Raw genomic sequence first — 22,264 nt, 5'->3', positions numbered from 1 at the left:
GTTGTTCGGTTCGTGTTTGGGTTAGATGAAGGTGATTTATGGTTCAATTTATTGTGCTGATGTAAATCATTTCGAACTGCATATGTTCATATTGCGACCGTTATCTGTTGTAACCTTGTAGACAGACATTTATAGACATTTATTTATTTTTTTTTCTACCTCTTCTAAAAATAAACGTGCGTTCTGGGGTTTATTATAGGGAACCACTCGTCTTGCTTTACCCCCCGATGATGGGTTTTCTCTATTTCGTTGATTTCGTTTCTGAAAGGATAGAATTTTGAAAAAAAAACGAATGTAATTTTTTACATTTACACAAGTCTTTATGTTAAGTAAGTCGTATGAAGAGAGTAAAAACATAAGAAAAAGGTATAGGAAATGCATTTGTTTTGGAATTTCAAGTGGATGATCCTTCAGGAAATTGATCCCGGATTTTTTTTGGGATGAATGTAAAAAATGTGTTTGTTTATTTGAGCTGAGAGAAGCATTGAGGATGTTTTTCCAAATGCGACGTTTTTTGTTTTAGTATTTAAATTTGACGATCCCTGCCGTTTTTATCTATTTCAACGATTGTAAATGCATGGCTGCATTTTCATCGTAGTGGCAGTAACATTAATGTTCTCTTCTGTGCATAGATCAATGATCATGATGATCGTAATGAAGCGAGATGATGACGAGCGTTGCGTTAGTGTTGGTGTTGCGCTTTTGCAGGGCTCTTCGTCGCTTAGAAATGCTGTGAGCATATGTTTAAAATTAAGTTTTTTTGGCTAAAGTCTGAAATAAGAACCCCCCACCACTCACGGTCATCTGCGTGCCAATTTTTCGTACAGGGTGGTTCGTAGACTATGCAATGTGGCCTGAATTTGATTTTTTTTACAAATACAATTAAATTATAAGAAGGTTTTCGCATAGTGAAAAGTGATTTATTAATCGAGGAACCAAGTTCCATACCCTGTTTGAGAAAATGTAAAATTTTCTTCATTTTTGCACCAAGTTTTGCCTATAACTCGGTCGGTATCCAATGGATCGCCAATCTTAAACCTGTGGTCGATAGATGGCACCAATGGCTACATTTTCTTCTTGGACGGCCATGCCCTAAGTTGTCTGTGCCAGAAGTTATTCGACCAACCAAGTTCCATACCCTGTTTGAGAAAATGTAAAATTTTCTTCATTTTTCAGCAATTCAGCAAAATTTATAAATGTGATATATTTTAATGGGAATTTGTTGCAATAGGTTTCTTTTCACTCAAATAATGCTTTAAACACAAAAGAGAATAAAAAATCGAAAAAAAAATTTTTAAAAAAATTTCAACTCAAAAATTTCATAAGGCTTACCCCTTACGTTTTTTTTTGGGAAATTTTGCAAAAAAATTAAATTGATTTAGTTTAATGCCAATTGGTTGCAATAAGTTTCTTTTCACTCAAGAAATGTTTTAAACAAAAAAAGAATAAAAAAATATAAAAAAATTGAAAAATTATAAAAATTTGAAAATTTCATAAGGCTCATTTTTGCACCAAGTTTTGTCTATAACTCGGTCGGTATCCAACGGATCTCCAAACTTTAACCTGTGGTCGATAGATGGCACCAATGGCTACATTTTCTTCTTAGACGGCCATGCCCTCAGGTGTCTGTGTCTCGAAACATAATTAAAAAAACATGCAACCGATTGCGATTGTTTCAGACTTTAGCCGTAAAGTTTGGAAATTTTCGTGAAGTGTTGTGAACAAATACTTTTGAAGGCTAAAACATATATTGGAACTTATTTAAAATTAATATGAAATACACTGTATGTCAATTATTTTCATTAAATATTTAATTCACTCCTGGGTCTGTAATCATAAGCACAACAAAAATATAGCTTATTTATTTGCATTTTTCGTTAAACTAACTTTTCTCGAAAACCCCTGCATCAACATAAATTTCTCGAATCGCGCATAGTCGCATTTTCCCACCCTAGTGTTGGTGATCGAGTGCATAGCACACGCACACACCATCGCACCAATAGCACCCTGTTCGGCTCCGGGGGTTTGCGTTTGGTCGGTGCGTTTGCGAACGGTCGTCAATTCGCGGTTGGCTTTGTCCGTGTACGGTGGTTGGTCGTGTCTCGAGTTTCATCGCAGGCATCGCGATAGAACCGTCGATTGGTCGGCCAAAGTGAGGTCGGGCCTAAAGTTGTGTTGTTTTTAGTGTAAGCTACAAAAGGTGTGAAGGGTTGTTCATCCCCCTAAAACCAGGGCAACCAGTGCTGGGGGTATTATTTTTATGTTTCACGATCTTCGTGTTTTTTTTAGCACACTTCACGTGGGAGAGGTGGAAAAAGTGCGATTTAATAATAAAAAAAAGTGTCCCAAAACAACCAAACCGGTACGATAAAATAATAGTTTTTGGAGCAGCATAGCTGGTACAGTGATGTGTTTGTAGATTGATAGGAAGTTTTTTTTAAATTCTACCAGCAGTGACCAAACTTCAGTTCAACGCACGTACCTCAAAACCGTACAATCACCGTTACCTTGGGAAGGATAGTGTTTAATTAGGGTTTAGTATGACGATATCGTTCTAGCAGACGTTTTTGGATATGTTTATACGCGAAAAGAAAAAAAAAGAACGCCTCGTGTGTGTATGATAATGTACTGCGGCAGGTGTTGTCTGTTACTTTTTGGGGGATTTTTTGTTATTGTTGTTGACCCTCTGTATGCTGCGCATTATCTGAGGTGCCTAAAGTGCAACCCTTAAAGGTTTTTCGCAGGTGTTTCACTTTGTAAAGGGGCAGCGCGCTTGAACGCTTAGCAGAACGAATGCTTTCTCGCGCGATTTCTCGGTCGTCTCGTAGTTATGTCGCGCCGCATATTGTTGTTTGGGTCCTTACCTTTCTGTTTTGTCTCCTTCTCCCTTCTGGGTGATGCTGTGCCTGAGCCTACGGGAAAGTAGGCCGCCTTCGAGTGCAGTTTGTGACCGCGCGTGTATATGCGTGGTTTTGTATGTATGTCAAGCAGCCGCATGTAAGTGACCCCAAAACAAAAAAAAAACCGGTGAGATTTGAATCCCTTGCGATTGTGAAGATTGCGATTGAAAGTGAGCTTGAATGGAGATCGTCTCTTTGTGAAGGTTCTAAACCGACACACCCTGTTCGCATGCAACGGGGTGTGCCATATGTGTGCGGCGGTGTCACGTTGAATTGTATGCCTTGGAGGTGATATTGATATCTTGCTCCCCCAACAAGTCCTAACCCGCTAAAACGTGCCCCGCTGGTGGAATGGTGGAATGCTGGACGAGCTTAGTCAGCGCTGTACACAAAACACGTCAAGAATGACACGCGGCGACAGTGAAGTGTGTTGCCGTTTATTGGCGATCGTGTAGCGGGTTTTTTGAGTGTGCGTCTTGTTCTAGTGATACGATCCCAGGCAAGGCGGATCATTGATGGTAGATAAGCGTTTTAATCGAGGTGCGATGAATGTTAACGAGCTATTTTTCTTCCCTTGTGCAGAGTGAATCCACGTACGTTCAGCTGTGTTAACGGAGTGAATCATGTGATCGTTGCCGGTGCGAGCGATCGTAACATGTGACGTGCATTTATGATAGTTTTGCCTTTAGTGGTGTGTGTGTGTGTGTTTTATGTACCGACAGAATAACGATTTGAGAAATTTTGTGTAGTGAAAAAAGAATCTTCGTAACTGGGCAGACATGTTGGGGATAAGCAAGAAACCGGGGCCTCCGGTACCGCCCCGACCCAGTGCCGCTGCCGTTGCTACGGCCCTTGCAAAACAGCGTGAAAATTCACCCTCCCCGAACGGTGGGTCACGGGGAAGCAATGGAGGTGGGATGGTTGGGATGGCTACGCTAAAGCCACCCCATCCAGGTCGAACCGTAGTGTATAAGTCACCGGATTTCGATCAACCACAGGCAAGAAATCGGTCCCACTTGTCCACGTTTGGTGGATCGGTACCGGAGCAGCTGCAGGGATCACCGAATCCGGCCACGAAACGTAACGCGATCTATCACGACAGTCCCGGCCAGAGTCCGCAAGCAATGGAAAGAAAGCTGCTGAACGCCGCATCGGGCGGTGTTATGTATCGATCCACCTGTAGCATAGTGGAGATCAACACTAGCCCAAGTACTTCTGGATCTAGCTCGGTGTCTACCTCACCGGTAGCAACGCTTCAGAAACATTCGGCAGATCAGATGTCTTGCAAATTGCAGAAAGATTCCCTACCGGTCGCTCCGATAGCTCGAAGGCGTGTGCGTACCGGTGACTCACACTCGAGTGAAGGATCGCCGGACGCGTCCGAGGTGATCATCATCAACGGCGGTGGTTCGCATGGGAGCAGCATCAGCTTGATGAGCGCTGTCCTGCAGAACACCGAGAACGGGCATGGGAAGTCATTGAGCGAGTGTGACAGTGGAACGGAGCGTGGAGATAGCTCTGGATCTTCCGCATCCGCCGGCAGCACACTGGAGCGAGAGAACAATGCGAAGAATCTCGAAAGCAGTGCTAAGAGTAGTCACTTTACGGAAATTATTATCGGCTCGAACCAGAGCAGTACGGTGGTAAGAAGCGGAAGCAAACCGAACATTTCCACCACGAACAGTGTGATACGATCGAACTCGATCCGATTGCCAGTGAAGGCAGCGGTAACAGCGACGCCCCCACCGCTGTACCATCGTCCAGAACCGGAAGGTGGTGAGCATGTGCAACCGTCGAGTGATCACCGTGCTGGAACTGGCACGATTGGGGCAAGCGTTACGAAATCGCAATCAACCACAACTCTCGATCCGGCCACACTCGATTCGAAGCTGAGCGAGAAAAAGATCGCCTTTCACGAGCTGCTCATATCGGAGCTGACTGCGATGCGCCAGAAGCAGAAGGAACAGGATCAGCATGATCGTCCGATGGCGAATCGTCAGGAAGTAAAGTTAAGCAGCGATGAATCAACGCTGGGTGTAGATCTGGTGAAGATTAACCGTCGGCAACGGTGTCCGTCCGAGCGGCGCTCGTCCGGCAGTGAGACGGAGACGACCCCGAACGGAACTGCCACCAGACTGCCGAAGATACGTACCGCCGACTGGATCGAGGTGGGCGACAATGGCAAGCAGGTGGTGCTGTCCAGCTGTCAAATCAGCCTGGAAGATTCGGGCATGGAGGACGAGGAGAAGCTGGACGATGCATCATCCGGGGTGGGCGATTCGTGGGACAGCGTCAAGGAAGATGCAGAGGAACGGTGAGTCAAGGTTATGATTATGTCCGCCCGGCGTCCTATGTGATAAGGTTCGTGTACGTACGTGACCTACGGGTGCGGAGGTGAATCAAGGGCCTTTTGGATTCTTGCTGATGGAGCAAGCGGCTTATCGTGTGTGTTGGTGGTCAAATAATAAAAGACGCGTGGAATTTTGGAAAAGGATGTTCCGACCAGCGATATACCTCGGTTGCGGGTATCTGTTGGCTGACGCTTATCTGCCGTTTATGACAGCGATAGGGAAGTTGTGATTTCTTTGGCTGACGATAGATAGAGCCGGAAAGGGTGTTTTGTTAGCTACTTGAGATAAGTTTTATAGCTGTACTACGGTGAATGGTGTAAATACAGCTGTATGATTGTAGCAAATGGTGCTCCTGTAACTAGGGCAGTTCGATGAAAGAGTTTTGAATATTTTATGGTGTGATTTTGGTAAAGTTTGCCATCAAGTTTTTCCTATTTTTTTGTGGTAAATAGTTATTGGTTAAAACATCCTAAGAGGAGGTTATATCTTCGAAGTAACTCCACAAACATTCCCACGAACCTGAGAAGCACAATTGAAACTCCCTCCAGTATTCCAAGATATAGCTCTACGACATCGTGTTGCTACATCTTATTGCACCACGAATGGTAAAGAATGGAAAGTTATCGCAACCAGTTCGCGAATATCAGTTCTGATACTTGCGCAGAAAAAAAAAATACTCCACGCTCAGCTTGGTTGGAGTGTCCATCGTAAGTAGAGCATCGATTTTCCCTTTTCGATGGCGTATATGACCCTTTAAGAAAAAATACCCCGTGAAGCGTACATGACACTTTGTTTCTTTTCTGTTGTCGTTGCCCACGTTGTCCATGTTGCAGGTCTCCCGCCACCCTGCTGGATATATGTGCGTGTGTTGGCTGTCGATCGAAGAAGTAGTGAACACCTTTTTTGGGCCCATAAATTACAACCTTGTTGTCTCTGATGCCTGTGTGTGTGTGTGTCTTCGGACCCTCGGCCATTTGATCAGAACGATCATGCGCGCACAAGTACAGCGAGTGGTGAATGTATTTATTTTATATATGCATCTGTCATGCGCATGGAGATTGAACAGCGGAGAGCGGAAAGGGCCTAGATTACTTTGCTGACCTCCGAAATGGAAGTTGGGCAAGAATGCAGCACACGAAGGGGTGCAGTGAAATGCGTCGGATATGCACGGGAGTGTGAGACCCACACAGTGACGGTTATTTCCGCCGCTATTAATTTTCCCTGACAAAACCACACGTACCGACGTACGGCTGTGTGCGGTCACTATGGGGCGAGCCATGATTGTGCTGTTTTGTTTCGTGGTGGATGTTGTTGTGACCGCTACATAGATTGTACTGACCAACAATGGGCTCCCTCACGCTTCTCCGTGTGGCTAATTGTGTGTGCGACTCGATCGATTGTGTTGTGTGCTACAATGACGAGTGAGACCCGCGGATGATGACATTGAACTGGCGATCGTTCGATCGCCAGCCAGGGTACATGCAGAGGATTGCAAGGTCCTCTCCAAAACTGTCCCGAGACTCTTGTTAAGTGCTGGGGACAAACTGGGGAGTAGAACGTGACAAAGCGATGAATTCGCCATTGATTCTAGCTAGACAAGCGTCAGCGTCCGAAGCATACACGTAACATGATGGTACCTTCGCACTCTGTGAACATGGCGGGCGCTGCTGCCACTTCTTGGCGCATCTGACCGTTACACTGTGGCATACTGCACCGGAAATGGCACACGGTAATCATGCCGTAGCGTGCACAGTGCTGCTGCTGATGTTCATCTTTGTGCATTGTGTGTGAGTCGAAGACTTTCTGTGCACCGTTCCGTTAGAAAGAACCCGGCCGAAGTAGTAAGATTTCCCTTCCATTTCGTCCAAAAAGGTAAGGTTGAGAAGAAAGTCTACCCACACGGCGTAAGATGGTCACCGGTGATCAACGATTCGAGTTGGGCCGTGTTCATTATAGTGTTTTGCCACCACCACGAAACCCCCGGATGTACGACCTCCTGTCATTCAACCCAGTTCTCAGAGCGTGCGATCGGCGACAGAAGCGGTACCGTGAGCCGGTTATGTGTCGGTTGACGATGGTGCACCGTAGTTGCATAATGCACAGACCGTGCGCCAAATGCAAATGTAACTGTGGAGTACCATTGGTGCGCACACTTGTGCAAATGGAACGCGACGGGGTCCCGGTTCTTATGCGCCAAGATCTGGAGGGAGAGCAAAAAAAAAACGCAACAACACTTCGTGCAGGTCGTTAACGAGCGCTTGTTTTCGCGCACCCTTAGCGTGGAATTTGGAATGTGGACATGAGGTTTTTGTTCCTCAGCAATGGCAAGCTAAAGGAATGTTAATAAATCTAGCAAAATTTTCTTGCGCTACTGATCGTATCTTCGTATCTTTCAATCTCACAAATGTTTTTCAAATTGCCCAAAATGACGCACGAGGTCCTACTGAGCTGAGCTAAAGCTTTAGAAGATGATTGAGGAATTTTGGTTTTTATTTCTTCGTATAATCTTCTTCCAGGTGTATTTCGGTGTGTTCTGTTGCAACTTTGGTGATTTATGGGTAATAATCATACCAGCCATCTGGTGAGATGATTTCTTACCATCTTATGCTTTAACTGCGTAAACGATGCTGTAATGCGTTATTCGGAACAGACGATTCCTTGAGTATCTGCTCCTATAGCCGGTACGGTCGTAAAATATTACCATTCCCCACAAACGCCACATACGACGTTGGAAGCAGGGCATCTCGCTTGTCTATCTCGCATTGATCCAATTTCAAGCGAGAAGATAAACGACTCTAAAAGCAGCTCCCCATGTCGAAATGGCCGGACGTCACATCCGGCATCAGAGAGCGGCTTCCAAAACCGTCGCTCAGATTCTGGAGATGGGTCAATTTTCTGGTGGTGTTAATTTACGCAAAAAAAAACACGCCCGTACGTGTATCTCACGAAGATGGCACAGGAAATAAAACACATTCAGCAGGGTGTTGGGATCCGAACATCATTGACCTAGATATGTGGAGGAAAAAAAAATGATTCGAACTGTTTGTTTTGGGACTGGTTTTACTATCGACTGGTTGATGAAGGCTGTTGATCGAACTTGTTAAATATTCGTTCGGACATCCGGCCCATTACAGGAGCGTAACCACAAGCGACTGCTTGTTCTCGTACTGCGTGTCCTTTTTGGACGCTGTCTTTTTCGTGATGGCTTTGCTCATTAGCAATTTCTTAAAGAATAACGGCGTAAACATCTCAATGGGCGCAGAAAATACGAACCGAAGAAAAACGGTGCCACTTATTATAAAAGCTGATCAAGATCATTTGCACCCGATGTGGTGTAGATTAGCAATCTGGACATTAAGTCCTCCGCGCACCGGTTTTCGAATCAGTTCGGTGCACCGTTACTGACGATGGTTCTGTGTCTGTGTCGTAGTCACACCAGTAACCGGAAGAGGTATGGAAATTTGATCATCTCCACGAACCGAATCCGTTAATCTCTTTGCGTGTGACGCTTTTGAGGTAGATAAGGATCACGGGTAAAAGACATGGGAAATTGGTTTTGCAGTTCTTGTGGTACATGAGGTGGAGAGGAACGGGGAAGTTGCTCCGGAATTGGGTTAGCAAAAGGAGAAAAATGAGTGTTAGAATAGTTTGGAAGAGACAGTTCTCAAAGGAGAAATCTTCCAATCTCTATTGGTTTAATTTTAAATGAATTTCACATCTTCCTATCTTGGCTTTAATTAGACGTTCCAAAACGATCTTCAGAGGAATGATCTTTTGCATAACAGGCTTTACTCTTCTCACAGTATATCAACGCATCTCCAAGACTCTACTCTTGAAGCTACTTTAACTTGCTGGTGGCTCTTTTTTTTGCTTTACTCTCCTGGTCTGTTTGCTAATCGTTTGCATAACGCAAACAAAAACAGAAGCCGCTTGTGTCTTCTTTAAATGAAGTCTAATTTAGCTAGTTTAGTGTGCTCACCACCAATTGCGCTTTGCGTGAGCTGGCTTTTTTATTGAAGCCTACCGACCGTATTACCTCCTTATGGTGCTACAGTAATGTTCGTTATATCGGTCGGATGGGTTAGTTGGTGAAACTAATATTTTTTTTCCAAACTACCCGCTTCTCCTTTACTTGGGGTTGCGTGTGGTTCCCAGTAGGCCGCTGGTGCTGACTTTACAGACTGTTACTCTTTCTTTGACTGGTGCCGGTAACCGTACAGTACAGGGAAGGGCTATGCCGCCACCAAAGCGATTAGCGATAATGACCCGGAAATTGGTGCGTTTCGATTAGCAAAGTCTCGCCGGTTTGAAAATGAGTGCGTTTGTGTGTGGCGTCTGTATATGTTTACTGTGTGCTAGGGTGAGCTTTTCGTCCCGAAAAGTCTAGATAAGACGCCGACCTGAGCGTAATAAATGGTTGGCGCAGTTGCGTGGCGATTAGAGCACACACAGGATGAGAAATTGGACCGCTTTTGCAGGCGATCAATCGATCGGTGGCTCGGGTTTCACTTGCATCATGCGCATGTTGCACGCATCCCTGGAATATCGTGGAACGCAGGCCCGGTGTGTACAGGTTGTGCAGGATGCAGAAAGTTAATAAATGCACCCATTGCAGTGCACTCGCGGTTGGATCATAACGTGCTAATATTGGTCCCATTAGCGCACGGACGATGCAACGTCTAGTCGCAGATCAGTGACCAGGAGGGGCATAAAAAAAAAGTATTGGGGGCTAGTTTGCATAAGACAATTTGTCCAGTGTCAACAGCGTAATCGTCGCCATCTTTCGATACACGGGTTCCATATCCACCGCACACCGGTTGGCGGCGTTCGGCAGGTTTTGGGCAAAGACTCCCGCAAGCCACAACCTGCAGCTATGGGGTAAAGCAGTACCGAAAGAATCTGTATCTAATCCGGTGAAGTCGTCCAATTGGGTAGCGGCAAGTCCCCAAAACCATTGCCCGAAGGCACTGAGCACTGCGAAAGCAACGAGAAACGTCAGTTTACGTCGAAGTCACACCGAAGCTAATCGGTAGGCACGCTTTTAGGTTTCGACGGTTCGATCACCATGTTGGTTGCGCTTATTTTTGGCATTCGGTCTCTCTGCGAAGGCAAAACCCGAAGCTGTGAAGCTAATTGATTTCGCATTTTTGTGGGGTGTATTGAAATCTAGATTTGGAGATCGAGATCGGGAACGACTGGGACCTAAATGGTTCGGAGGGGCGTTTTTTTTTTGTTGGGGTGGTTTACTTAACGGTTGGACAGTAGCAACGGCAGCTTGCAAACGGGAAGCTGTAAATCGTTGGTCAGATTAGCAAGATCGCGAGCGATCGAGGTGTCCATAACGACGGTGCTTTCGGTACGCACTGTCGGGCAATATTTCAACACCTGGTGTCGTGATGGTGGGTGATGGCATCATGCTCGCCGTTATGGATCTAGCGCTCGTTAAGATGTCTCGGTGTTTCGAGGGCAGCAGGAAAACAATCGTATTGGTCCTGTGGAAATGATGTAATAATATGGCAGAACGTGCCCAAAAGTAGGTTGGAATCGAAAGGAGAAAGGTACGCGCGAGATAGTTTAGGTTTCTTGCAGCCACAAGCAAGAAGAACTCCCTGAAAATCATCTTCGGCACCATCGCTGGAATGAATTTGCAGGGCAAACCGGCTCATCTTCCAATCATCTTTGCTACGACTGCGATACATCACTATAACCCCCTCCCGGAAATGGTGGGCTTTCCTTTAACCCACTGTTGCACTAGCGGTGGCATTTTCGAACGCTTTGTGGGTCGAGTTTCCCATTCTTCTGTGTGGGGTCGTTTCGGTGTGCTATTACGCGGTCGAATGAGGTGGGCCTTTTTACGATCCGACGGTGTGTCATCTGCTTGGTCTTGGCAAAGCGACATACGTTATGTAGCGGGAGCGAGAATCGCGGAAAAGGCCAAAGAAAGCACCGACGAGGGTGGGTAAATTGAGGACCTTTCTAGGTCGCACCGAGTAATTGGTGATGCGGTCTCTCTTTGTTTGTTCGCATTCGTTGAAATTCGAAGCTGGAATTGAAGGCTCGGGGTATAACAAACGGCACCAGTGACAGTAGTTCCGAAGTTCAATGGAGGGAAAACTTTTACAGAAAAAAGTAAGTGACCCGGTCTGTGAAAATTGCGTTTTTGTAAGTGCAGATTGCGCTGGTGGCTGAGAACTTTAGTTGTGACGAATTTTGAGGTTAGTTTGTAAGTGGCACGTCAAACTGGATCGCATGGGATTTTTTTTTTTGGGCCAAACAAAGCGATTGGGATGGACATTGTGAAGTGATAGTTACGGGGAGTTGAATTTCGACACATTTAATTTAAGGTCGATTAAAATCCAGTAACCAGCAATTTTGGCACGTTTGAAGAACTTGACCTAGAGCCAGATGTTGGTTTCTGTGTTGTGTGAATCATGTTTGGGAAAATGCCAGAGGATATTGGATGAGGGATGAAGGCAAAGAACGACTATTTCAAAGAAACTATTCCGATGATGGGACAGACAAAAGGGGATGAATTCTTGAAGAAAACCTTTCACAAATGTTTAAGTAATTGGAACAGCTTTAATTATTACTTACTAAAAGGGGTTATTGTCGGGGAAATATATTAATTATTATTCAGATTTCTATCATATTGCTGATTCTAAACGAATGTCTCCTTCTTCTCGTTATAGCATCATTATGTCACTCCCCGGATTACCCCCATTGCCCAAGAGCCTCAGTGGTTTCGATCTCGCCGGCATACAGTTCCAGTCGCATCATCAGCATCACCATCAACACCCATCCCAGCATAATCCCCATTATCCACCGACCCACCATCACCTTCAACAGTCGACGACACAGTCCTCTCATCACCATCCAATGCAGCCGCAGTCCTTCCATGGGACGCCACCGCACCCGTCCAGTATGCCACCGTCCTCTCAGTCACCTGCCGCTGTCCTTAATCACCATCACACGAATCCGTTCATACCGATCGGATCCGGTCTGCTGCACGGTGACAGTTTGGCATCGCTCGAAAGTCAACAGCGGGGACATTCGCCGGTCAGCAGCACGTTGTCGGGTGGCAGCAGTACCGGAGGTAGAAAGGCATCTCCACAACCACCAGGTTCGGGACCAGCGTCAACGGCTACCCTGGACACCCAGTTGGCTATTCTGCGACGAGAAATGGTAAGATCTTCATTACAGTTCCTTACGTTTCTTGGATCGGTTTGTCCGGCAAATGGCAGGATGACATGAATTGGATATTACTTGGTTCAGTCCCAATTTTAACGCAAATCGTGTTTGTTCGATCGAATGACTGCTTTTTATTTTAAGAAACTTTGAATACCCGGGGACACGGTCCAATTTTAAACCGGGTCAGTTCTGCGTGTAGCACGCTGCAGAGTGTGGATTGACGATTGAAAAATGCATGCGTCATGATGGAGTAATTTACGAACCTGATTGCTCAGCAAAAAAAAAGGCTCAAGGTCTGTGCTGGGTTATTGTTTAGCAGCGTTGTTGCGGTACGTCCTTGAGTGATCACATTTTTGCACTAATCTATAAACACACCGAATAAAACATAGACTTTAAACGAAGCTTTAAATAGCTCCAAAGTTTTCATTAGTTGATCCATTTTGGAGGTTCTTTGAAAGTGGTGATCATACCCCATTCAATAGTGTCAATCATTAAGCTCGGCTTAAAATCTGGAATGAAGATGTTTCGCAATGCTTTCGAAATGGGAAAGTAGTTTCTGCTGCCACGGTTCCATCTTCTTGCGGTAGAGACGGATAGAAAAATGTGCCAAATGCCGCTACCAGCTGACCAGTCACACTAATGACTACACCAAGAAAGTGCTGAAGCTAGTTCGTTCGATCCGAGGGAATGCTTTCTTTAATTTTGTGCAGCTCCGATCGGTTGACACCGACCGACTGCCACAAACAATGGCGGTGTTTGTATCCATGGTGGGTGTCCATATCGATCCGCTACGGGGAAGCTTTCGGTGCGAATTGATTTAACGTTTAATTTTTGTTGTTGATTTATACGGCAGCCTGCAAGCGATGGGGTCGGCCTTTTCATTTCTAAACCGATGCTTGATGTTGCGTTTTGATGAAGTTTCGCTTGCTCGGTTGAATTGATTTGTCTGCATCCTTCTGTCGTACAAAAGCGAATGTTCGACGGCAAATGTGTTTTTGGTATGATGGTCCCCAACGAAAGATGGAAAGCTCATTCGCTTTTTCGCTAATGGTTGAATTTAATGCAAGCATTATTTTGTGACAATTTCTTTCAAACGATGCGGGAGAGAGAAAAATAGTTACTTCGATAATTTGTTGCGAGGCTTTTGGCAAACGTTTTCTTTGCTTTGCTCGTGGAAAACGGCCGGACGCCGGTTGGTCAGCTCGATGCAAACTGGTCAAGCGCGCGCAAAACATTTACAGCCCGAAGACGATTGCTTGCCGTAGAACGCTTAACCGCTAAACCGTAGTTTTATGATATCCGGCATGTTTCCAGCACATAAAATGCACATCAAAACAGTGATTGAACAGTCGCACTCGGCGTTATGGATGCATCCGGTGCTCGCCGGACGGATGAAAGCTGATGTTTTCTATTTTACGACTTTTCGCCATCAAAAGACGCACGGGGAAGAAGTCCAACACAAAATTGGATGGACGTGTTTTATGTCCTTCATGATGTCGGAGACGGGGATGAAATGAAAGAGAATTTTTGCGTACTTTTCATCCCCACCACATCATCGTTAAACGTGGCATAAAATTGTACTTTTCTGATTGTTGTAAACATTGTGCGATGCACGGCATGTAAAGAAATGTAGGAATGTAACCGATCGCCTTCTCGCCCGCGGTAGTAATCGTACGTGTAAGGTTCCGGAAATGAGTTTTAATTTCCGATCGTGGCAATTCAATCGAACGTTGTTTTTTTTGTGTAGTTGCTTCTTCTGCCTTCCATTCAATAAAATACTCTTCTTTTGCGCAGTTGTTTCATCGGTTCATCAGTCCATTCAGGACTTGGTTGCACGCGTTCGACATTTTTGACCTAATTTTGTTTTAACTAAACCCCGTCGGCGGAACTTCATCCCTTCTTGCATCTGTTTTTGTTTCTTCCCCATGCTGCATGCTGCGAGTGATGAGAAAAACGAACCTTCGAACCAGCTGGTTTGTGTATTGCAGTGGGCAAAGACGCAGAGCGAAGCACTTTTTTTTCGTTTGAATAGGTGAAGAAGGGACGGAAAATAAATAAACTTGACCATCGGTACCAGCTTCCGGTCGCATTCAATACAGACGAGATGCATTTTGAGCTAATGCACATTCCATAACATTTGTGACCGTTGTGTGTGTGTGTTTGTGATGTGGTTTGTGAAATGAAACCGATCTTGCTGCATTACAAGTAAACACAAATGAGAAATGTGTTTATTTATAACAACTTGTGGTAGTTGGAGTTGAAGTATTTATTTCTTCTTTGGTTCTACTCTCTGATCTCTTTCTTAGTTCCATGTGGGGCGGCCCGGTGGTGCATGTGATAAACGGTGCTAGTCCACACGGCCGGACCGGGTTCAAATCCCATCCGGACCGTCTCCCCGTAGCAAGGACTGACTATCCGCCTACGTGGTAAAATAAGTCTAGTAAGCCAGAAATGGCCGGCGTGACCTGTAAGGTCGTTAAAGCCAAGAAGAGAGAGAGAGTTCCATGTAGTGAGAGTGTAAGCATACGGTCAAGTCAAGATTTTAACCTGTACCGGACGTGTCGTTGATTCATACATTACTCAATAGACTATTTTGTCCGTTACGGTACCGGTATTAAAAATGCAATATGTTTTAGTACGACTTTTGAAAAAAAAGATTCTTAATTTCAACATCATTAGAACCGCTAATGAATCAATAATACCTCAAAAATCCTTTTGTCGCGTATCAGCCTTGTGCTCTATAAATGATTGCAGACTCTCTTCAAATACAGTCAATCTGTCGATTTTATTTCTGCCAACACTAAACGATCTGTGCGAAAGAAAGAAAGTCATCCAAAGCACCACCGAAGTTGCCCCTGCGTTACATTTATTATCGATTATTATTGGCAATTTTGCTTCGGCCGTTGATTTTTCACGCACATGAACGAATCGTATGGTCGGTATTTTCTGTTGATGAAATCGAGCAAATGTACTTTGTTTTGGTTTTTTGCTGGCAAAGCTTCATTTTGAAGTTGGCTGTGGAAATTCAATCTCGATCACGAGCGAAGATCACGCAAACGGAGGCCGAACTATATGGCTTATGAGTGTAGACTTCTTGGAATGAAATGACTGGGGAAAAACGTAACGAAATGCAACAAACTGGCCATACAAATGGTTCCACATTGCTGGGCAAAGCGTATGGATTCGGCACGGTGCAGTAGAGATAGAATTGTTCTCCAGAATAAGTCGGTTTGGGGTTAAAATACGATCTCGATCTGATTTTGTAGAAGCCCGAGACTATTAGCAGGTGCACTCGAGCGCAACGGGCTCATGCGGCTTTTAGTTTTACAGAAGTTCAGCACACGGTATGCACTGTTATGGACGGGGAGTTTTTCCATCATGAAAATTCTTTCACCATTCACCGTCGTGTCAGCAGTAGTGCGGAGAGTGAAACAATTCTTCCTCCACAGTAATCGTCCGCGTGTCTACCCATTTAGGGGGAAAAAGGGACACATGAATGTACATTTCAGCACAAGAAATTCTATACTACAGTGTTATTTGGATGGGCGTTTTCCACTGTTCGTTGAATTATATTTTCATAAAATTATCGTTAAAAAAAAGATCGACAGGAAGTCAGCCACTGGAACGGAAAGAACGGGGAGACCCCAATGGAAGTGGAAATAATGGTTCTACCCGTTGTGTACGTGGCAGAAAGATGACGTTTTGTGTTGTATCTTTACTACTGTTTCAGTTTCGTCGTCCGCACGCTGTACTTCGTGCGATGTCAATGCCCTTTTCACCATCGAAAAGGGGCGCTTCGTTCTTCAAAGTTGTACTGCTTCCCTTAAAACAATCGCGGGAAACTGACAGCAATGGTGAGAAAGTTGTTTTCAATTGATTTATGATTCGTGTGGCATAAACAAAAAAAGGGTTATGATTCTATTGCCCAGAATGAAAACGTGAGTAGAACGTGACGTGAGCTTGATGGCTGGAAGGCGTGCGTGTGTTTTATTTACAAACAATCGGCTTTAAGGTAACTAGTATAAGTTTTATGACTTAATTAAATCGTTGTGCTACTCACGATTGGGTGAAGAATGGGTTCCAAAGAAGTTCTGGAGAATTAGACGTAGTTTAAGCGAGTACCCTTCCCAACTTTTGGAGGTCGTTTGGAAGACATGCAGTAGATTGTGTACACTCAAACTAATTGAAGAGGCTAGTGTTTTCTCTACATACAGTAAGTCAATTTGTTTTTGTTTGCTCTAAAGCTCTCGTTTTCTGTGGAGAAGCTGCTTGAGCAAATCTCCATCGTTAACGCGCAAAACCCCTGCGTCTTTTCGAAGGCTATCGAAGCGGAAACTTTTCAACGTCGCCAATCTTACGCACCAGATGAATGCCACAGCCTCTCACGAAGTTTAAAAGTGACTCACTTTCCCATGACTCATACGGATGGTGTGTGCCTTTTTGCCTGTGTCTGTTGAATCTTCCAATTCGCACTTATAACAAGTGTGTGAGAGGTATAAAGATTGTGCAAATGAAAAAATAAAGGAAACGCTAAAGGAAGTGTGTCGTGTTGGGTTCTTGGGTTTGCTGCGGTGAAGATCGTTCCATTTGCGGTGGAGGGTGATTTTGCAAAAATGGGATAAGACAAAATAAAGCAGAACGAAATCATACACACATTGCGCGAACTCGCACCAAACCTGTTGATGAAGGGTTTGTGCACATTCCTGAACAGATGAAGCCCACGAGAAATCTTCATCGTCTGACGATTCTGAAATGACTCACGTGGTGGGGGGAGCTGTACGTGCTCAAGCTTATCGGTGATCGTCTTCGTTGTACTGAGAAGCGATCAATCGAGCCTATCTGATGCATTCAGTGTACCAGACATGCTAGAATTGCTCGTGACTCATCCAATTTCGTTTTGCTGTGCGGGTTAGGTGTGGTTCTTCGGGTTTACCGACCCTGCGAAGTCTTGCCAAGGGATGCAATGAACCGGAAGAAATCAAACATGACAGGTGCCCGGACACCATCGAGGCAACATAATCACGGTGGTCACGGAATTGGACCACAAAATCGGACATCAACACGAGCTAATACAATTGAATGTTCCTCATCAAATGGCCTTGAGCTGCAAACGTTTCTAGTAGTGTGTGTATGCCGTAAAATGGTTTGGAGCTTTCACGATGATCTTTTAAAGCTTTTCACAGATGGGCACGATGTTACGTATGCAATGAGCGTGAAAAATTGAATACCTCTACCCCCTACGGTGAATGAGCGGGAGTTGTGGTTTCCTCTCGGAACGATCCAATTGTTTGTTGGGTGATTTTGTGGAAGTGTTCATTCTTCGGCTCAATGAAGAAACATATTACGAGCCGGAACGCTAGCTTGTGAAGCGACTAGATGTTGTAACGGAAGAATAGATCTTTAGAATTTGTTTCTCCAAGCGAACGATACCATCCAGAGTTCCCTTATTGTAATCATGACTTTACAACTGTGGTTAGAATTTGACACGATCAGTTCAGCCGCAGATCGAGCATAAACAGGGCCCGTTGATCGTGACGGAGGTGTGATACCAGTGCGTGCTAATAAGAAACAATGGCTCGGCTAGGCTCAATTGCAATGTGGGTGAGATGGAGGTGTTACTTTTACACCTTCCTGCATTTAAATTAGCACCGAGTCACGATATTCTTGGGGAGGCTTTTGCTGTCTCTCTCTCTCTCTCTCTCTCTCTCTCTCTCTCTCTCTCTCTCTCTCTCTCTCTCTCTCTCTCTCTCTCTCTCTCGGTTGTCCTGTTTATTATTACACGCTTCGTAAAGTAACGGGGTTTTTTTTGGAAAAAACTTCGGAAGACAAAAATTCTTGAAGGGAGTCTCTTTTGTGGATGTGTTAACATGCTGCTGATGTATGATTAGTGATGCATAGGTACCACTATCTGATAGAAGCTGTTAAAGAGGGAAATAAAATCCATCGACAAATAGAGACCGCTAAAACGCTAAAGATCAGCTGAGTAATGTGCTACAAGTGTACCGTTAATCTACGTAGTATCTCATCAAACCATCAATCAGGCCGTTGAATGTAAACCACGTTGGTGAAACTCCTGGACGACGAGTGGGTAACGGAATGCTGTCCTGGAAGGATTGCAATTAAACGGGGCCTTAATGAGGTATTCAAGTAATGATGATAAGATGTGGCCGGGCGAAGATGTACACGGAAGTACTTAGGTAGCGATAAAACATCTCATATGTTGTTTATTGAGCAAGGGTAGAAATGCAACATGTTTATAAGAAGTTCTGGAGAGAGATCTAACGAATGTCTTGTTTGAAATGAAGTTATCAATGTTGGTTCTAATATTTTTAAACAACACTCATCCCAATATCTTCGTTATATTGGAAGAAATCATCAATGTTCTTGTGTGGTTTTCGATGATGCAAAATAAACTTTGTAGCGTTTGATGTAGCCCGGCAGTCATTAATGCAGCTTGCAGTATAAACACTGCACAGTATGAAGGGTTTATTTGATTTTCTCTCAGTGCGCTAGAGTTATTGAAGTTTTGATTATTTAGTCTCGTAACGCTAAAAAAAGCGTTAGGTGAATATTCCACGCATACCAAGTTCACCCAAAAACACCAAACTGTTTGGTGAATTATCATCACAATCGTTATTTACGGTGCCGGGTCTTAAGATATGGATGAAAACAATTGTAAAAAGCGAAGGAAAACATTTGAGCGATCTCTGGCACGTTTAGGATGCTTTTGTTTGCAGTGGCATAGTGAAAACAGCATTTTGAAATTGTATTTTTGTTTTTAATAGCGTCCATTTTGAGACCGATTTGAGATCTTGTACAGCGTGTGTGAGAGGTCGATACTTAACCCAGTAAAGAATAAGTAATTCAATGGCGATAAACATCGGGCATGTTTAGCTGTGGAGCAGTTTGCTAACTAAAATTGCTAACACAACACAAGAGTCATCATGCTGGTCACGGTTCCACGGTTACAGGTTTTTGTTTTCACCTTCGAAACCTGCCACAGGGGTACACCGGCACATGCAGTACATCTTCCTTTCGGCCTCGTGGTGTATCACCTTAAGAAAGTGGTTTAATTTAATGGGGAAGGGTTTTGCAAAACAAATCTGCTTTAAAATCGCACAATTCGTGGAGCGTTTTAATTTTTCAACATCCGGTCTGGTGTTGTACGTGCGGTTTGGACGGGTATCGACGTTGAGCAAGTAGACAGTTTTGGGCGAGTGGTGCGGTTGTTGGTACGTCTATCTGGTCTAATTAGGAATGTCTTGATTGAACGTTCGCCGCCCCGTCCTATTTAATTACTTATTTGCGTGGTGCAGACACCGAGAAAATGGCGGGGAGAGAAAGATTCATCCCGGCCCTGGCCTGATGCACTGCTTATCCATCATGGCGTATAAAGCTTGGCAGCTGGAACACGTCCCGTGTGCGCCCGCATTGAAGTAGAAAGAGGTGGTTTTTGATGAATTGCCCTGCATTGGTTTGAGGTGGGGGACGAGATACCCGGGGCAGGAGAGGAGTTGGAAGCTGATAGCATGATATCGTCGGCATGATTGCTTCGTCTTCACTCGGCTCACTATCAATCTCCAAGTGAAGGTGGCGGACATGAACGAGATCAGTAGGAACTCGGCTGTTTCCATACACTATTTTGTTTTCTTTCCCCCTTTCAGTTTCAGCTTGCGTTGTGATCCACAGGCAGAGCGGGAACAGTTGGGAACAAAAAGATGGCCACGATGTGAAGTGCATTCGGTTGTTTGCGCGCTTCCGAACTAACGCTAATCCAACGCATGTTGTGGATTAGCATGTTCTTGTGTTGAAGTGTGGTAGCGAAAAACCGAAAACTCACGTACACTTCCTTCAGCCGTTCCTACCAACTGACGCGCAAGATTGCCTGCAAGGTAGTGGCCGCTAGATTAGCAAATAGGGTACTTGAACCTTTGACTTTTGTGTGTGAAATTGTTTTACTTGCTTCATCAGGTTTTCGGAACGGAGTGGGCAACAGCAACAGACGTACGCAAAGTGCACAACAGCTCCCACATCAATTTTCCAAACCATTTTGTGCATCTAGTTCCGCAATCCGCAAGCAAGCAGCAAAACAAAACGGCACGAAAGCGATCGATCGTAGCACGAAAGCCAACAGAGAAATGCTAACGAGGTACAGCAGTTAACTAACCTTAAAAAGAAGAAGAAAAAATACACACACACAAGAGGGCAACAAAGCGACTAGTAGAAAGGAAGGGTTAGGAAATAATAGTACACGCTTAAATACTCGCGATTGTAGTTTACATTTGAGTGGATAAATGCACTGACCCATTGGTGGTGGTCTTCGGTGTGGAATTTGTAGAGATCGTGGGTAGTTTGATTTTATTACGCGCGTCACTTTTTCGGGGGGAAGATGTGTCGAGGCACCATTTATTTGGCGGATCAGCAGTTTAAAGTAACAAAGTCCTGTAATTTACAATTGAGGAGATGTTTTGTTGGAGATCGTAGCGGGAGTACACTGTCCACTTAGGTTGCCTCGTGAAAGCCATTCGATTAGCAACTATAAACGATAGATACACCTTCTCGATCATGTACACGATCGCGGTAGTAGTTGTTAGGAAAGCAAAACATGGCTGTAAATGACTTTCGGGAAGGTTACTGTTGTGAGTTGTTTTCGAGTCGGTTCCCTTGTTGGTGAAAATGGTAAAGTTTCGCGAAACGATCAGAACGTGATCGGGATTAGTAAACAAAATGGCGCGTGCTTTTGCTCGCCTCGTCTACATTATTGGGAGACCTGACCACCGGATCAGTCCGGGTTCGATGTCCGACGTTTCGAGGAGTTTACTGCTAATTGAATGAACTTGATCCAGTTCCGGTTAGGGAAAGAAGACACAATTGACAGCAGTGAAAGTGTACTGTGCGCTGGTCGTAGGTACCACGGAACAGGTGTCTAAAATATGGTTTCATACAAATCGCGCTTACAACGCCGTGGACCTCCTGCGTACATGATGCATCCGTACAAGTGTATAAAGGCATTTAAATACCCAAGGCCCGCGGGTATTTGTTCTCACGGGTTGTGGAGGTTAAATGAGTTACATCTGCCTACCTCAGCAGAAGTACGGCTCGAAACCACCAGGTCAGGTCCCTAGACCGTGTCATATGTCATGTCGCTTGGGCAGCTAATGGCGTCACATGGTAGTAATGAATTTAGCCACTTTTCCGTGTAGTGTGGCGACCAGTGGAAATCAAATTAAGTTAAACATGGTTTCTTTCTGACGTACACCTTGAGGGGGGGTGACATTAATCGTCATGTTACCGAACCATATTTTTAACACCCAAACGGTGAACTATTTCTATCTCTACGTGCGTGCGTAATGTATCCATCCATATGCCGATGAAGTCATAAATTAACGAACACAGCCCAGGTGCGTTTGGTTAAGTAACGGAAATTATCGCATTTGTTTATGATGCGTTAAAAATATCGTCCCCATCGTTAATGTGATGCAGTGTAGGTGCTTATTAGATGAAGATTTAGATATATTTGGCTTCACGTTTGCCGGTGTTCATCAGGCGCCATGGATATTTGATTATTTGAATCTCGTCTGATATTGAGCGTGAAGTATTGGGTTTTGTAGATTTGGGTGGTCTATTTTGGATGGTGATGAATAACGAATTAAGAGAAAGAGGAAACAGAAGCAGGTGACAAGGTGGAAAAAAAACGGATGACCATAAATTGGAAGTAAAGTGATGCAATAGGAAGAAATAAGAGACCACCTTGCACAGGTCATTTAGTGCGGGATTGTTTTTTAACATTTCGTTGAAAATGGAAATACTGGTGCGCCTAGTCGC

The 22,264-nt window shown here is 44.6% G+C and overlaps 1 protein-coding gene across 5 annotated transcripts in view; it reads left to right on the top strand.

Moving 5' to 3' along the window:
• Positions 1–2,035: 2,035 nt before the first annotated feature.
• The window catches only part of LOC125762152 (lateral signaling target protein 2 homolog), a 46,754-nt gene continuing 26,525 nt past the window's right edge, over positions 2,036–22,264 (top strand). Inside the window, exons 1-3 of one of the 5 annotated variants that reach the window (XM_049423976.1) lie at positions 2,036–2,200; positions 3,483–5,214; positions 11,941–12,433. In XM_049423976.1, the coding sequence (XP_049279933.1) occupies positions 3,680–5,214; positions 11,941–12,433 (2,028 nt within the window). In that variant the 5' untranslated portion in view covers positions 2,036–2,200; positions 3,483–3,679. Of the gene's footprint in view, positions 2,250–3,482; positions 5,215–11,940; positions 12,434–22,264 lie in introns of all 5 variants that reach the window. The other 4 variants (XM_049423971.1, XM_049423973.1, XM_049423974.1 and 1 more) reach the window with 4 other exon arrangements.

Source organism: Anopheles funestus, chromosome 2RL, assembly GCF_943734845.2.
Source record: "Anopheles funestus chromosome 2RL, idAnoFuneDA-416_04, whole genome shotgun sequence".
Taxonomy (NCBI): domain Eukaryota; kingdom Metazoa; phylum Arthropoda; class Insecta; order Diptera; family Culicidae; genus Anopheles; species Anopheles funestus.
The sequence above is the reverse complement of the archived record's forward strand: the minus strand, read 5'-3'. Positions and strand labels throughout refer to the sequence as shown.